This window comes from Corvus moneduloides, chromosome 6 (assembly GCF_009650955.1).
Source record: "Corvus moneduloides isolate bCorMon1 chromosome 6, bCorMon1.pri, whole genome shotgun sequence".
Lineage (NCBI taxonomy): Eukaryota > Metazoa > Chordata > Aves > Passeriformes > Corvidae > Corvus > Corvus moneduloides.
The window spans coordinates 3,230,614-3,247,740 of NC_045481.1; the positions used below are offsets into that span (position 1 = coordinate 3,230,614).

Consider the following 17,127-nt stretch of genomic DNA (forward strand, 5'->3'; position numbering starts at 1 on the left):
TGGATCAGATATTTTGAGGAAGGGATTCCTAAAGGGGCTCTGAGAGAGCTGGAGAGACACTTTGGACAATGACCTGGAGTGACAAGACGAGGAAATGGCTTAAAAATGGCAGATATTCCCACAAATAAAAAGCCCACAGATAAAAGCACTTTACACCTTTATTTTTACTTTATAAAATGTTTGATTATGTTCAGTGTTTGATACTTTCTTGCAAACACTTGTGCTTAGGGTTTTTTCTCCCCCATTTCCCTTGTTGTGTATACCTGTATCACTCACCCCTTGCAATGGGATGGAAATAAATTTTAAAAAATATATAAAAGAAAGGAAAAAAGAAGGGGAATAAATGAGAAATGATAAAGGAAAATAAAATCTGTACAGGAAATTATAACCCAAACACAAATCCTGCCCCTCTCTGGGGAAATGAATAACCACAAACTCAAATCCTGTCCTTCTCTGCACACTTGGTGCTTGACAGGGTTAAACCCATGTATATTTAACACGTATATCTAACACGCAAAACTCCGCAAAAAAAAAACCAAAAAACCCAAAGTTTTAAAAATCACCATTTGGGGACGATGCCCCATTTACCAGAACCCAAAGCGGCGTTTCTTCCCCCCACCAAAACATCGCCCCCTGCCATTACCCCGCAGCCCACTAGAGGGTGGTTTCCTCCAGCGGGAGATCCGCAGGCGGCTGCGGCGCGGGGAGGGGACCCGGAGCGCGTTTTCCAGCGCTGCCGCTGCAGGAGGAGCGCCCAAAATTCCCGCGGGAAGGGCGGGGGGGGCAGAGGGGACACAGGGGGGACGCGCGTCCCCCTCGGGCTCCCCCCTCCGGCTGCGCGGCTCGGCCCCGCCCACCCTCCGATGACGTCACTCGTATGCAAATGAGCGACATGGGGGAGCGGGGGCCCGGCGCGCGGCCGGGCTCAGTCTCGCGCCGCGGAGCGCGCGCGCGCCCCCCCCCCCCCCCTCCCCTTTCCCTTTTCCCTTTTCCCGCCTCCTTCCCTCGTTTCCCCCCCCTTCATCCCATGGACATGGCACGGCCACCTTAAAACGCCGCGCCGCCCCCCTCCTCCCCCGATCGCCGGGGCCGGTATGAGTCAGGTGAGTGTGTTGTTATACGGTGTGTGTGCGCGGGGGAGAACTTTTGGGGGGGGGAACTGTGCTGCAGTCGGGGGGGGGGGGGGGGTGTGCTGGGTGCTTCCCCCCCCCCCAAATGGCGGTGCTGGATGTGGGGGGATCGCGGTGACGGTGTGGGAATGCGCGTTGGATGAGGAGTGGGAGGAAGGCAGCGGGCTGAGTGCGAGCCTTCCTCTCCATCCTCCTCCTCGTCCTCCTGCAGCCCCCCTGACGCCCCCTCCTCTCTCTGTTCCAGGTGTGAAGCCCCCGCCGGGAGGAGGTCGTTCCCCTCGCTGGCTGCAGCCCTGACGCTGGGATTTTCCTTTTTTTGGCTTTTTTTTTTTTTTTTTTTTTTTTCGGCCCCACCACCTCCCTCCTTCCCTCCCTCGCTCCCTCCCTCCAGGAATCCAGCGCTGCACCGAAGCCAGAAGAGAGGGAGCAAAAACCCAGCCCAGGCCGAGAGCTGCGTCCAGAAACCAAACCCGCCCTTCGCGTCGCAAAGGAGATTTTTTTTTTTAAATCATTATTATTTTTATTATTATTATTTTTATTTTTATTTTTAATACCCCTGACCCGAGCACGGTGGCGGCAGCGGCGCCGGGGCAGGGAGGCTGTCCCGGTTATTTATTCTCTCCCCGCAGAGCTGTCCCTCCGGCTCACCATGATGTTCCGAGACCAGGTTGGCGTGTTGGCCGGGTGGTTCAAGGGCTGGAACGAGTGCGAGCAGACTGTTGCGCTGCTCTCCCTGCTCAAACGCGTCAGCCGGACCCAGGCTCGCTTCCTCCAGCTCTGCCTCGAGCATTCCCTGGCAGACTGCACCGAGCTCCACATCCTCGAAGGGGAGGCCAACAACCCCGGTGAGTGGTGGCGTTTGCTGCGAGCCTTCTCGGGCGATGCTCTAATGCCGTCGAAATTTTCAAAAATACACCCAAGAAACGGGTGCGGTTTGGGAGCCGGGGGCTCCCCCAGCTCGATTGCGGGAACGGCTTCTCTGCTCACGTTTTATTTTCCGAACGGGGTTTGGCTTATTTCAGTTTGGTTTTTCACAGCAAACTACTCCGCTCCATGGCGTGGTGTAACTACGGTAGCATGAATGATTGGTGGCTTTTTTTTTTCCTCTCTCCCCCGTGCCCCCCCTTTCTCCTTCCATGCAGTTTCCTGTGAAATAAGTAAGTCAGGTCACGTAGAGTCTGGATTTTCTAGGCTTCTTTTGGGCAACGTGGCTTGCTTTGCTCTCTGCAACATGCAGAAGGAGCCCATCGCTACCTCAGACGAACTGTTATTGTATAAAGGTCTGGGCAACTGGGTTATCCTTTTTTTTTTTTTTTTTTTTTTCTGTTAAATGTGGCAATTCCTATTTCATCATTCAGATCCTGTTTGGACGCATTTTTTTCCTGCGGCTCTGAATACCCCCTTGTGTTTCAGCAGAGCTCTAAGAAAATATGAGTGGACTGTTTCATGTTACTGAGCGTGCAGGGTGCAGGACAGAAAATGTGCGTGGCTACCAAAAGTGTATTTTTCTTTTATTTATTCGCCATTACAAGTTGCTCAACTCCTCCAAAGTAAACGGGAGTTGGAGCAGGATGGGAATGGCACAAGCGCCGTGCGAATTGCACCGTGTGTTCCCGTATTTATTTATGGGGGGTGTGTTACAGATGTGTGTGTTCCTGAGTGTGGATGTACACAGGGATGCAAGTTGCTCAAAGTAGAGTTTTTGTACTACAGAGGGTCGGTAGGGAAGGCAAAATGTCATTTAGTTGCGTAGTTCTGTTTCTCCAACGCCTCCCAAAAAAATATCCGCCCCCCCAAAAAAAAATCCTGCAACCCATAAAAAGCAAAGCAACCCTCCCGTTCCTAAGCACCCCTTTGATTTAAAATCCCAGGGGACTGGAAGCTCTTGGGTTTTGGGCTGTGCTTGGCAGAGCAGTGCCGGGGAGCGGCCGGCTGCGTTCCGTGATGGGTGGAAATCTTGCGGCCGGATCCCGAACAGAGCCCCCGGTGTGGACGGGGCGGGAGGAATGCAGGGTCCTTCTCCAGCTGTTCCCTATTAGAGCACCGAGCCGGCAGGATTTGGCAGCTGCCTGCGCTGCCATTTGATGACGAGGTCCAGCGCAGCGCCGTGTTCCACCGAGGACGGATTCCTTCTGCAGGAAACCAAGCCTGGAGCTGCTCCGGCGCAAAGGGATCGGGGCTGGCTACAGGGGAGCGAGGCTGGAATTGGCCGTTCCCTTATATAGCTCGCAGGAATGAGAGGGAGGAATGCTGCCGAGTGCGTCTGGGCGCAATACTGCTGCTTTTATAAACAGCTGAAGGGATGAACCTCATCCATCCCTTTGGGTGGGGAGGCCCCGGGGGGGGCCGGGAGGGAACACGTTCTCCAAACTCGGCTGCTCCAGGATAAATCTGCAGCTTCCTGTGCCAGCCTCAGCACGGGATTTGCTGCGATTCCCTCTGCGAGTTGGTGTGAGCAATATATTTTTAATTTTATATTTTTATTGGCATCGCAGCTTTTCATTCCAGCTGTGGGCTTGGCGGTAGCCATGTCCCCTCAGCTGGCCAGGGAATTGGAAGGGGGTGATTGGTCTCCTGCCATCAGGAAAGGCAAATTGTGAAGGAAAACAGGGCTCTGAAGCGGTCCTGGACACAGAGTCACGTAGGGCTGCCTGTGTGGTGGCGTTTGCTCCGTGTAAGCCAGGGTGCAGACCAGGGCTTGGGCCCTTCCCATCTCCTCTCGTGCGAGCAATCCCTGCTTGCCCCTGTAATCCCGTTGACCTTGCTGGGCGTGAGGATTTCTCCTGCATGCAGAGCTTGGTATCCAGCCTCCTGCCTGGCCCTTGCTGCGTTGGTGGAGCTGCCTGAGCTCTCCCTGGCTTGCCTTCCAAAAATGATCTCTTCCTCCAGGGCATTTGTAACTGATGCCAAAACCTGGATCCGTTGAGTTCCTCTTTCTCACCAAACTCCCCTCTGTATGGCTTTCCCATGGGATGGACATATCCATGCATGCTGCAGAGCAAGACACGCGCTTTTCCAGGCAATCCTGTTGCAGTGGAGGGAAGGTCAGCTGAGATTTGTAACCAGGCTCAGTTAGGAAATAGCATTTAGTCTCCTGTGTTAGTGCTGCCTTCCTAAAACCACCTGAATTCCTTAAATCGTTCCTGTTCCATGCCTGTTTGGCAGCCTGGCACTTGTCACTTGCCTGGCAATGGAATCACACCAAGTCCTGAACAGCAGCGTCATCATCGAACCTTGTGTTACTCATTACTTTTTGAATCCTGGCGTTTGCATAACTAATTTGGGCTCGATTCCCTCCTGGGCTGGGGCCTGAGGTGTCTCCTGGTACATTTTCCAGGTGTTTGCTGCCTTGGAAATGCTGGCTCCCTGCTTGTAGGTGCCCCACTGGTACCCCTGGTGGGGGCTGGCTGTAAGGCAGGGGATGTTCCCTTTCTGTGAAATCCACTGTCTGGGAAGGGGTGTCACCAGCTGAATGTAACATGCTGGGCTAACGTACTGGAGCAGGTGTTGGAATTACACTGGGTCCTCGTGAGAATTGAGTTGTTTCAGACGTGCAGGACCTGTTGCATGTCCCAACCCTGTGGGGAGGTGGAAAAACTGGAATGTCACCCGTAGGTGATGGTCCTTAGGAGGAGGTGGCAGCCTTGCTGTGGTCCGTGGTGGATGAGCACCATCCTTGGAAATATCACCAACAACAGGCATCAGGAGGGATCCCAAAGGGAGATCAGAGCTTTGAGATCCTCTCTGACTGGTGGTGCTGGGCTCAGAGCCTTCGGGTGTGTGGACCAGGCACAGAGGAAAATCCATTTCAGTAAAGGTGTCCAGGTTGTTTCTTGCCTGGTAGACTCCAGATGAGAGGTCTGATGAATGGCAGATGTAGTGGGAAAACTCAAGGAAGAAAAATAACTCTTTTTAACTAGTTAATTGCCACAGAGAAACAAGTCTATTTCATTTGAAGGAGTTCTTTTTTTTTTTTTTCCCAAGTGTGAGAGTATTTTCATAACGACAGCCAAGCCCTGCTCATTAGTACTGCAAACCCAGCGTGGTTCTGCTGTGTACAGCTGTGTATGACCCTCAGAAAGCCCTGAGGAGCCTCCTGATTCCATGGTTCTCTGGATCCCTGCCTAAGGCTGGAGGGATGGATGAAACCTTGTTGCCAGCCTCAGATCAGGGATGTCTTGCAGGAAGTTGCTCTGGTGTCTGGGGGAACACGGAGATGTGGGGGCTGCTCAGGGGGCTGCGAGACCGCCCTCAATCCATCACTTGGTTATAAAGGGAAAATAGGAGTGGGAAGCAAACATGGAAGGACATCTATATGTTCTTCATTAGGTGAAGTGTACAGCTTGGGGTTGTCCTACGCAGTGGCTTCACTGGTTCAAACTGGTGAAGAGTGTGGGTTGTTGTTAATTCAATTTGAGCGTGAATGGCTTGGTCTGCAGAGAAGGAGGAGAATATGGAAACCGTATTATCTGTGCCCAGAAATAGAAGTTTCAGGTATTGCATAGTACTATTTAAAAGCCTGCTATAACTTCCTTCCTTCCTTCCAGCCTGGCCTTGCTGGGCAGCTTCAGTCCCAGCTGCTCGGAGCCGTCAGGACGCAGTGACCTCCTCTAGGTTACCAGTAAAGGTCAGGCAGGAGTGGGGTGTGCCTTATGGTGGGAATGGGACCTGTGCTCCTCCTGAGGCACCCAGGGGTGCTGGGAATGGCTGCTCTGTGAGCTACAGACCCAGTAAGGAGATGTGCGGGCTGTATCCATGAAATGTGGTCCGTAGGCTTTGGACATTGAGTGCAGAATGTGCTTCTCCTTTCATCTCCTCAAGTGTCCCTGTGGGGTTTTTTTCCAAAGCAGTTAGTCCCACATCCCACCCCACCAGCCGTGGCTTCCTCGCTCCTGCAAGGTTGACAGAATTGCCCAAAGACTCCTGTAGGTCCTCCAGATGTCCAAACACCCACATGCACTGATGGAAGCAGTGACAGCTTTAAGCTCTTGGCCTTAAAGGACAACAGGCTTTCTCTGGCCTGTGCACAGGACATTAACCGCTCCACATGTGAGGGCCAAAATCTTTATTTCATTTCAGCAGGCTGTCAGGTATCACAAGGGGAGCATCAGGATGACCTACATTGCTCATCCTGGGAAGGACTGGCCAAAGGAAGGGACAAGGGTTGCAGGGAGCTGTAATGTCTTTTAATAGACCAAGTGATGCAGCTGGAAAAAATGGCCAGGCACGAAGGTCCACCAGCTCAAAGGAGGGCTTGTGTGGTTGTGAGGGTTTTTTCCCCGACACTACCGGCTGGTCTATTAAAAGGTATTACATATTCCTGCAGACCTTGCTGCTTATATCCTTAGCTCCCTGTGGCTCCAGCCCTGCATCTATTGCTGCCACCCCAGCCACAGACAGTCTCCCAGCCCATCAGGAAGCTGCTACCCCTGCACTGTGCAAATTTTGTAGTTCATCCCCAGTGACCCCCCCGATGGAAAATCGTCCCAGTGCCCAGTGTGAAGGTGTTTCCCTTTTTTTTTTTTCTTGGCTTACAGTTGCATTGCAATGCTGAGCTCTAGTTTAAATGTCCTTGGGCTGTGTGAGGGCATTGCTGGGCTGTCACACAGTGGGACTGGAGGAGCCCAGGAGGCATCCCAGGAGGAGGATGGGGTAAGGAGCTTAGCCTGTGCTTAGTGGAAGTGATAGGGAGTTCTAAGTGCAGGGCTGGACTTTGGTGTTGTGTGGTCATTCCACACACTCGTCTCTGCTTGGAGAGTGATGTGAGCAGCCCTGCTAGCTCTGCTCATTAAAAATTAGGAGCTGGGACTCATAAATGGAGAGATCATAGAATCACAGAAGAGATTCACAGAAGGGTTGGAAGGGACCTGAAAGATATCTCTTTCAAACCCCTCAGACAGGGACACCTTCCACCAGACCAGGCTGCTCAGAGTTCCATCCAACCTGGCCTTGAACACTTCCAGGGATGGGACAGCCCAAGCTTCTCTGGGTGACCTGGGCAAACCTCAGATCTCCTGAGCTGTTGGACACTTGCTTTTAACCTGCCTGCTGGTGCTTGACCTGCTGCCACACATCTTTCCCAGGCTTTGTTTGCAAACTTGAGGGCTAAATGCTATCAGTGCTGGGATTTTTGGAAAATACCGAGGGGAGGGGTACAGAAGTACAGAGTGGTGTTAGCCAGGGGCGTTAAGCCAGGCTGCACACCCAGTGTTCTCTTGTGATTCAAAGCTATTTTTATTTTTAGGGATGCTTTCCAGAGTGGCTGTGGGAAGCACTGCTGGCTGGAGGAAGGTCTGTGGTGTGGCATTACAAAGGCTCCCCTTTGCTGTCCCCCTCAGCCCAGTGCTGGGACCTAGGGGAGACTCTACTGGGCTTGCACTTTGTTCTTCTGTATTTTCTCCTATTTGCTTAAAAATTCCTTCCCTTGTCATTCCTGGCACATGTCCCTTGCAGTTAGAGGAATAAGGAGATACTCCCTTTTCTTGCTCCCAAAATTTTGGCAGCATGAATGACAAGGTGTCCTCCATAGGCAGAGCTAATGAATGAGGGCCAGGTCATTTGGATGGGGGTGGCAGAGCTTGCCAGGGTAGTAGTTTTTAGGTAGTAATGCCTAAAGTGGGGAGGAAAAAGTTAACTAATGGTAAGAGCATGGTTTGCTGCCTGGAGCATGGTGTGGTGCAAGAGGGTTGCCCGTGGGTGGGCTGCTTTCTCCCAGAGACCTTTCCATACTTTACAGTGTCCTTGTAACCATTTTCTCAGGTAGTTCATGGCTCAGTGAGGGGCCTGGTGCCAGGGTTCATTTCCCCACTGACTTCAGTTGGGAAAAATCCCACTGTTGAAGTGCTTGTGAAAGATGCAGAGAACCATTTCATGTATCACCACAGACCTGAGCTGGAATTCTCTGCCTGGACCAGCTTGTTCCTTGATTCCTTCTGTGTAGGTATCTCACGTTTGTGCTTGGAAAAGCAGCAGTGCTGAAGTTCTGTCCCACCAGAGTGGGTGCGGGGAGGATGTTGGTGAAGGAGAGGAAGCACACAGAGCATCACTGTCAAGATATGGATTGATGAGAGAGGTTGAGGACAGCTTTAGATCGAGAGCTGAATAGGAATCAGCTGTAGAGCCATCAATTAAAATAATCTAGTTTGTGAATACACTTACCTGCAAACGAAATGAAATGGATGAGTGGGGAAAGCGCTCTGCTCATAGCTTGGGCCGTGGCCGGTGGATGATCCTCTGCACAGTTGCATCCTTTGGTGTGTTAGACCTCAAAATCTGAGCAAAGCTGCATGCCCATTTCACCGTTTATATTTTATATTTGCAATTGGACCAGTTGCTTTTAAAGTAGTTGATGTTCTGGTCAGCCAAATTTTCCTGCAGAGTTTCCCTGAACCAGTTGATGAAGGTTGTGGATCACGGTGCAAATTCCCCTCTCCCTACAATTTCTCAAGCTTTGCCCTTTCTTCTTCTCATGTTCCATCAAAAAAAACCCCACCTTTATTTCATTTGTAGCCCATGAAAGCCACTTTTTACCAAGCTGGAGTTACGTTTGCAATCAGCGTAACTGAAATAGTAATTAGCGTGAACGCCGGCTTTATTTTAGGATGCATCCGTCAGTGCTTTAGCACTCCAGCGTCGAGCTCGTGTTTAATGTTACCACAGATAACTGCTGGGAGAAAGGGCACCCCTTGCACTGCCTCTGCACCCCAACCCTGGGGATGGATTCATCAGAGAGAGAAGAAGCTGCTGTACTGCAGTGCCCTGTCTTGGGGTTCCAATCGCCCCAGTCTCCTCCCCACTTCTTGCACGGAGCTGGCTAAGTGCAGGAGCCCACACAAAGCACAGGTTGTTGTGTTTGAAGCCCTTTTTGTCTGCAGAAAAGCCCCAAGGGTGGTGGGATGAGCCCTCACATGAATTGTGTGTTTGTGCAAATCTACCTCTGGGTGTGCGTGTGCCCTTTGTATTTTCTACTTTCACTGAATAAACAAGACCATTACTATTTTACTAACTCTTGGTTACGCAAGAGCTGCTGAGGGATCTACAAGAGGCTGCAGGTCTGATGCAAGGGATCCCCAGGCTTGCATGTTCATCCCTTTTCCCTTAAAAAAAAAATGGTGTGTTTATCTTTGCAGTGCTCTGGTCCCGAGAAGAGACCTAGAGATTTGCAGAGGTCATTGCTGAGTGCAGGTTTGACAATGACAAACAGCCAAACCAGTGGCTTTCCATCTTGGCCCAGTAATTACAAATAAAGTTGAGGTTGGAGTGAGCAGATCCGTTCCCGACTTCCTCTTCCGCAGGAGATGCTTTAAGTGGAAGGGCAGGATCTCATCAAAACAGGGTTGGGGATCTCTGTTGGAGAAGGTGTTGCTGGCTGTTCTTTGGAAGGGGTTTTGTGGGCAGAGGGAGTTGTGTTTCTGACACAGAGGGGGATTGCAAGATGGATTTTCTCTCATGGGGCAGACCATGGGATGGTCTCATCCCCAGTGTGACAGCCCTGCAACTCCGTTTGCTCTGCTTCTGGGAACTGAGCAGAAAATGAGCCTGGTCAGGGTGTGGGCTAGCTCCAGAGGCAGAAACCCAGTTTGTTTTGTACCTGGCAGGAGTTGGCTGTGTGAGGCAGGTGCATGGGCTTCTCCTGGCCTCTCTGTGAAGGACACAAACACATCTGGCTACAAAAGAGGAGCTCTAAGTGAAGGATTTACCAGCACAGGGTCACCTGTCATATGCCCTGTTCAGAGTGTGGGGTTTTATTGATGTATTTATATGCAGTGACTCCATGGCATGGATGTATCAAGGGTTTTGGTAAAGGTGTCTGAATTTTAGCCTGGTTTCTCTGATGGATTCTGTGCAGGTGTATGGTGCAGCACCTCAGCTGAGGCTTCCTGGGCTCAGCACTCCTGTCTGGAGCTTGCTGATGATGCCTGTAGATTTCTGCTCTCTGTGCTGAACCTGGGGTGTAAACCATGTATTTCTCTACCATTGATCCTGGCTGCTGCCCTTGGCAGACTCTCAGGGCATTTGCAGTGCTTGAGCTGCAGGGCAAAAACTTTCTTGTATTCTATCAGAATAATCCATGGGGCAGAGAAAGGGGCTGCCACAAACTCAGGGTCATTTTGTGTTGCGGACAAGGGGCTGTCTGTGATGGAAAACGTGGATGGATGATACTGAGACGGCCCTGTTGCACCAAGGGCTGAGCCAGCTCCTGCCACAACCCCTGCAAGCCTTCCCTGTTACTTGCAGGAGCTGGACGTGGCCCAGCTTGTTGAGCTATCATGCCTGGAGATGTTATTTTACTTAAAATAATGTTAATATTGTGACTGTTGTCTGCAGGATTCAGCAGCTCTGCTTTACTCTTTGCTCTCAAGCAAGGCTGCCCTGCTTTAGAAGCACAGGGTGCTTCAGAAAGCTTCTCTTCTGTTACTGATCTTCACAAATAATTAATTCCAGATTGCTTTTTTTTTTTTTTTTTTTTTTTGGATAAAACTTGTTTCAGACAAGCCACAAACCTGCCTGTCTTTTAACCAGTTAGTTCTCCTGCTCCTTGGCTATGCTGTTGCCTCATGGGGAATGGGCATGTGTTGTGTTTGGAGTTTTAATTGTTATAAGAAGAAATTGAGTGGGTGGATAAAACAGGGTTTAACCAGGTTTAGCTGGAAGCATCTTACAACCTACTTTCCCTGCCACTGCATTTTTTTTTTCTTTTTTTTTTTGGTGTTTTTAACCCTGAACATCACACATCAGTTCTTCTTGTCATTGGGTTTTTTCTTGTTGTCCCCTTTTCTCTGTCCCCCATCAGTAATGGGAATTGAAGAAGGAAGAAACTGGGGAGAAAAATGCAGTGGGAAAAACCCACAACTTTTGTTGTGGCAAAACTTGGCTGATCTGACATTTACAAATAGAACATGGTGTTTCTGCAGCAGCTGCAGTCTATGTCCATGCATTCTCCTGCTTTTCAGTTTTCCTGTTGGGATATTCCTCGTTTTTCATGCAGCAAACATCAGTGTGATTTTTCTTCCTTTTTTCTGTCTGTTCCCCAGTGTGCTCAAATTGCCACGGGGTCAGCTTGGTTCTGGATAGGTTTTTTTTTTTTAAATCTTATAGTTCCAAAGAAGTGGATTATTAAAGAAAAAAAACAAAGTCCCTCCAGATTCCCTCCAGATAATGCAAACATAGATGAAATGTTGAGTTATAACTACCTGACTGACCTTCTACGATAAGAATTGTTATTAACTGGTGGTATTATGTTAAACTGATAAGAATTCTTTTTAGAAGAGGGGGGGAAAAAAAGCCCAACAAACCCTCCAGTAACCATAACAACTTACTCTGCAGCACAGGGACAGCACACAGCTCCTGACACTGCTGCTAGGGGCTCAAGGGTGGCACTCTGGGGATCCCATCCAGCAGCCCCTCGGGGGACCTGGGAAACTTCCCCAGAGTTCCAGGTTGTGCTGTGAAGGATGCCCGAGGTCACTTGGCTCTCCTGCTGCTGCCAGCCCTCTAATTTCCATCACCTGAAAGGAATTTTAGCTGAAGAGTTGTGCTCAAGCTCAGTCTGGTGCTGGGGGTTTGGCTGCAGTGGGAGGGAGGGATGAATGCAATGGTGCTGCAAGCAGGAAGAATCACAGACTTCCAGAATGATTTGGGCTGGAAGGGACCTTAAAGCTCACCTTGTTCCAACCCCTGTGGTGGGCAGGGACACCTTCCACTATCCTAGGTTGCTCCAAGCCCTGTCCAGCCTGGCCTTGGACACTTCCAGGGATCCAGAGGCACCCACAGCTTCTCTGGGCACCCTGTGCCGGGGCCTCACCACCCTCATGGGGAAGAATTTCTTCCCAATATCCTGTCTACCCCTTCCCTCTGGCAGTGAGAAGCCATTCCCCTTGTCCTGTCACTCCGTTCCTTGTCCAAAGTCCCTGTGCAGCTCTCTCATAAGTCCTGTAGGCACTGGAAGGGGCTGTAAGGTCTCCCTGGAGCCTCCTTTCTCCAGGCTGAACAGGGATGCTTTTGGAGGTCAAAGGAGGATGCTTTCAGTGGTCCTTGCTTAAGAAATGAGGAACGAGGCAAGGAAATCCCTTCCTTACAGTGACTGTGCTGGCAGGCTCAGGACAGCCCTTGGAGCCCTGTGGGGGGCTGGATCCAATCTCTGTGTCCTGGCAGAGGTGCCAGCTCCTGTTTCAGGTTATTACAGTAGATCAGGAGTGTGATGGGAACATACGAGTACGTAGAGCCTTCCTTGGCCCAGCTGAGCCCCGTGGGCTGTGCTTGCATGTGCTGCTCATGGGAATTCTGTCAATTTAAAGCAGAATTCACACTTTGGTCACCGTCTGTTATCAGGGGTTGTCACTGAGGCAGTCAGAGCTAAAGAAAATGTGCTGCAAGCGACTGGTTTTTTTTAATCACCTTCTCCCTTCCCATCCCCTTGCACTTGCATTACCTGTGTGCTGTGGGTTCCCAATTTTCATGGAAAATGAGCTCACAGGTAGGAATGAGTCTAAAGGTGAACAAGCAACAAGCAGCAGCTTGGAAAGTGCAGAGACCCTAAAAAGAGAGAGGATAGGCCTGATAAAATACTCTGAATATTTCAGAATTAGGGATGAATGCATTTGAATCCATAGCCGAAGAGGCAAAGGTGTGCAACTTTGTGTATCTGCTCAAGAAATCAATTACTTAAACCTGCTGAGTTAGGAGTCATGGCAGCAGCAGGGAAGCTGTGTAAAGGTGTCTGCTCAGCCCGTGCTCGCCAACCTCTCCTCACATTCTTCTGGAGCAGCCAGTTGGATGCTGAGTGCTTTTTGTAGCCGATGTCAAATCTCGGTCAGCCGGAGAGCCTTTATAAATAAAGGTGTCTGCTGGTATTCAGGCATACGTGGATAATAGCTGCTGTAATTCAGCTGTCCAGCCTGGCTTCCTGGCTTTTATAAATGACTGATCGGAGATTCCACTGAGAATGAGGATTTAAAGGGAAGGAGCTGCTGGAAGTGGTCTCTGTGCTGATAAGCATAGCGAGTCCCTATCCCCAGGACAGGTGGCCGGTGTTGCCCTCCCTCCACTGATGTCCTGGGTTTGTATTTCACACAAGGCAAATGTTGCATTAATATAACTCGTGTTGTGGTTAGATGGCAGGGCTCTGCAGTCATTTTTTGCAAGCTGCACTCGAATCTTTGAGTTTGTCATCTTTTTTTTTTTTTTTTTCTTTCCCCTTTTATTTATGGGAGCGGGTAAACACTCGGAGATCTCTCTGGACAAGCCACAGCAGCTGGAGGATACTGGTTTCTCTATGGAGTGGAGGAATTTCATCAGAGGAGCTATTGTTCCACTGTGTTCTCAGCATTTTGGCAACTGTTCTTTAGATTAACCCTACAGAAAGGGGAGGGTGCTCTCTGCCGGGTCTGAAAAAATTGCAAAAATGTGGGCAGATGCTTTTGCATTGTTAGAAATCGATCCTGGTTGGTAGTGGGGAAGCATGGTGTGGGATTAGGGAATGAAGAAGCCCAAGTTCTTTAAATCCCTCCTGAAGCCAAACTGGATGTCAGCATTGATTTTCAGTTGGTTCCTGTTTTTAAGGAGGAAATAGTTGGTGTCTTCTCCCACTGCCCTGAGCAGTCAATAATCAATGTGTGATGGCTGGGGGTCCAGCCCACAGCCCTAGTGAACTACTGCAGAATCCTTGCTGGCTGGGCAATCCCTTTTCCTGGGCTGTATTGGGTTTGCTTGGAAAGGTTTTGGTAGCAGGGTGGCTTCTGTGCGAAGACGCGTGATGGGGCAGCCACAGCTTTTCTGGGCAATATGTGGCAGGGCCTCACCACCCTCACAGCCCAGAATTTATTCCCAGTATCTCATCTAACCTGCTGATAGCAAAGAACCCACGCAATGAGTTAAGGGAGTGGCTTGGGACAGCCAGACTGGTGTAAATTTGGAGGGATGAGCAACTTGAATGGGGCCTGGAGCAACCTGGGATAGTGGAAGGTGCCCTTGCCCATGGCAGGGGTGGAATGAGATGGTCTTTAAGGTCCCTTCCAACCCAAACCATGCTGTGATTGCTCATCCAAGAGCTGGTGTGGTCCCTTGCAGGGGACCCAGAGGAGAAACGAATCCCTGACTTGTGGCCAAGGGCTGATGAAGCTCCTCACTCACCCTACAGCAGCTTCTCTTTCTGCCAGTGCCTGCAAAGCTGAATTCAGCCACCAGCTCTGTTAGTTGCCAGATCTGCAAAACATAACCAAATTCAGGGGTTTTTTTAATCTTGTGTGCCTATTTTGATTCAGTTTACCCATACAATTACACTAATTTGCTTTATTACACGCAAAAAGATTAAAAATACATCTGGCAGAGAGGATTAAAAGCTGGTAATCTGGCTGCTAAGAAGCACACGATGCTTTAGGATTTCCTTTCGAGGTGTATGGAGCTCTGGAACATGAGCAAATGTCATCCTTTGTAGTTGGCGTTTTCATAGGGAGAGCTCATTAAAGCTGGTGTGATTGTTTGAGTGAACGAGAAATGAATGAATTTAAAATATAAGACTAAATCCTACCACATTAAAGCAGTAGTTGTGATTTAAGAGCTCGTTTTTGGTTTGGGTTTGTGTTTTTTGTGTGTGTAAACCTGGAGCAATAGGGTTGTTTTACCTTTTAAGGGATTTAACAAGTCTCCCTAATTTTCTTTTAATGTTGCAGAGCTTAAAAATAATGCAAGGTCGGGCTGAGCGTAATTAATTCCAGTGTGAAAGCAGAGGAAAGCCTGTTTCTCTGTAGACTTAAAATTAGTGCAGCAATCCTCAGTACAACCTTTGAGAGGGATGTAGCAGGAAAAGAGCCTGCTGGAATCTTGATAAATAAAAATATGTGCTGGGGATTTTTTTTTTTCCCTTTTTTTGTCCAAGGAGAAAGGGGAGCCCTATAAAAGCCAAGGTTTAATTTAGTTTTGCTTGCTTTCCCGCATGCCCCAAGAGGGCTTGTGGCAGGTCAAGGTGTGGTGAAGGTGTCCTTGGACCCTTCAGGGGCTGGCAAACCCCTCTGGGGGTGCTGGGTTTTGAGTCCTTATCACTTCACTTATCTGGGTTTACCCATGTCAGGGTCCCAGGGGTGCTGAGAGCTTTTCTCCCAGGATCTGAGTTGGTCTGTGTGAGCTCTGCTGCTCTGTCCCAGTTTGTTGCTGGCATTTTGGGAGGGGGATCCCCTTACTGTTTCACAAAACCTTTTTGTTTCACTATTAAGGCTTAGAGTGGTGAGTGTTATCTTTATCAAAAACCCACAAACTTAGCTGTTTTCACACAGCTCTGGCTGTGCTGCCCGTTGTGGCCTCCTGCGTAACAAGAAGCCTAAAGCTCTTCCTGCTTTTCCTGCAGCAAGCCCACAGCATTCGTGTGACAAAAACACACCTTGCTTTGGTCAGGCCACCCTTGGGGATCCCACAGCGTGTCCTGGCCGCTGTGCTGCTGTGACAGTAGCAGAGAGGTGTCACCGTGTCACCTCAGTGCTGCAGGGGATGCCCAGGGCCCTCCACCGCCATCATTACAGAGCTGTTTCCCTGCTTGTCCCTCACCACATGTGTTAACTTTGCTTTCCAAGTCTGGACTGCTGCCACAACCCGTGTGTGTCTCTTCTTTCCGTACATTGTGCTCTCCTGCTGCTGGAGGTGGCCCGGAGCCTGGTGACACTGTGAGGACGCGTGGGGGAAGGGGAGTTCCCACGTCCTTGCTCCTGTTTCCCTTCCCTTTCCTTGGCCACAGAGACTGTTTTCATGATGTCGAGGTTGCTGGTGGTGACAGCGAGTGTTTTGTGCTGTGTGCCCCAGGGGAGACACTGAGGACAGCTCCCATTTCCCGCCAGCCTTTCGGCTCTCAGGGAGCCCCGGGGTTGCCCCATGGCTGCCAGGATGCAGGTGCTGGTCCCTGGACTGCTCCGACTCTTCCCTGCGTGGGATGCAGCCAGCAGCCTCCCATCCCCTCCGTGCCAGCTGGAGCCCTGCCCGAAGCACCAGCCCTCCCTGGGCATCACCTTCCCGCTGGCAGAGCTGCAGCCAAATAAAAAGCATTTTACTCTCTCCATCTCCTATCTGCTGCGTGACTGCCTGGCCCTGGGGAGGGAGATGGGGCTGTGGATATCTCTCCAGAGCCAGGATTTGGGCTGTTTTCCTCTCCCTCAAAATGTCTACACCCCCTGGTTTGCAAACACATTCACCTCTGCCTCCATCCGTTGAGGTTTGTGGTTTTTTGTTAACTCCTTACATGCCCGCGGCTGATAAAATTTGGCCTGTTATAGTAGAAACTCCAGCATGTGCTACTTTGTTTTTTTTCCCAGCAGAATCCGTATGTTGCAGCTTTCAGAAGAGAGGAAAGCCGCGTAAACTTTTCGTGTCTAGCATTGCTAATTTAAGGGGTGAGAAATTGGCCTGGGTCTCTTTTTTAAAGAACTGAGCATATACTGATAGTAGCAGTGTTGGTACTGAATAACTTGATAAGCTGAAGAATGCAGCAATATCTAAAATTAAATCTGTTCTTAATTGCTGGGTTATAAATGGCAGCGTTTTCTCCAAATGGAATTAATTTATTATTTTTCATTTGCCGACACGAGTCTCGGCAGCACAAACCCCACATTTTGCATTAATACAATAATAAGGCACTTCCAAAAGGTGTGTTTGGCATTTGTAACACACAGCACAATCTAACAAACCATAAACTATGTCAAAATACTCCTAAAGTGGTAATTAAAACTTTTTTTTAAATGTAGAATAGATGAATACATTCCAAATTGTGACTTTTCAATGAAGCTCTTTCATAAAAAACATTGTTTCTTGCCAAAACAAATTCAAAGGCATTTTTGTAATTTCTGCTGGAGAAAGGAGGAGTGTTTATCCAGCCTTTCATGTTGGCTGGGCTTTTTGACTTTTATTTAAAATTAAAAAAAAAAAAAGGCAGTGCAGAAAAAGGGGTATTTTTTGTCTGAATGTGCATTAAAAAGTCTCACTCCTGTCCTTTCCGGAGCAATGTGCAATGAAAGCT

The 17,127-nt window shown here is 49.6% G+C and overlaps 1 protein-coding gene across 4 annotated transcripts in view; it reads left to right on the top strand.

Moving 5' to 3' along the window:
* Positions 1 to 957: 957 nt before the first annotated feature.
* The window catches only part of SAMD4A (sterile alpha motif domain containing 4A), a 99,773-nt gene continuing 83,603 nt past the window's right edge, over positions 958 to 17,127 (top strand). Inside the window, exons 1-2 of one of the 4 annotated variants that reach the window (XM_032110962.1) lie at positions 958 to 1,103; positions 1,375 to 1,975. In XM_032110962.1, coding sequence (XP_031966853.1) covers positions 1,780 to 1,975 — 196 coding nt within the window. In that variant the 5' untranslated portion in view covers positions 958 to 1,103; positions 1,375 to 1,779. The remainder of the gene's footprint in view (positions 1,104 to 1,374; positions 1,976 to 17,127) is intronic. The other 3 variants (XM_032110963.1, XR_004240616.1, XM_032110961.1) reach the window with 3 other exon arrangements.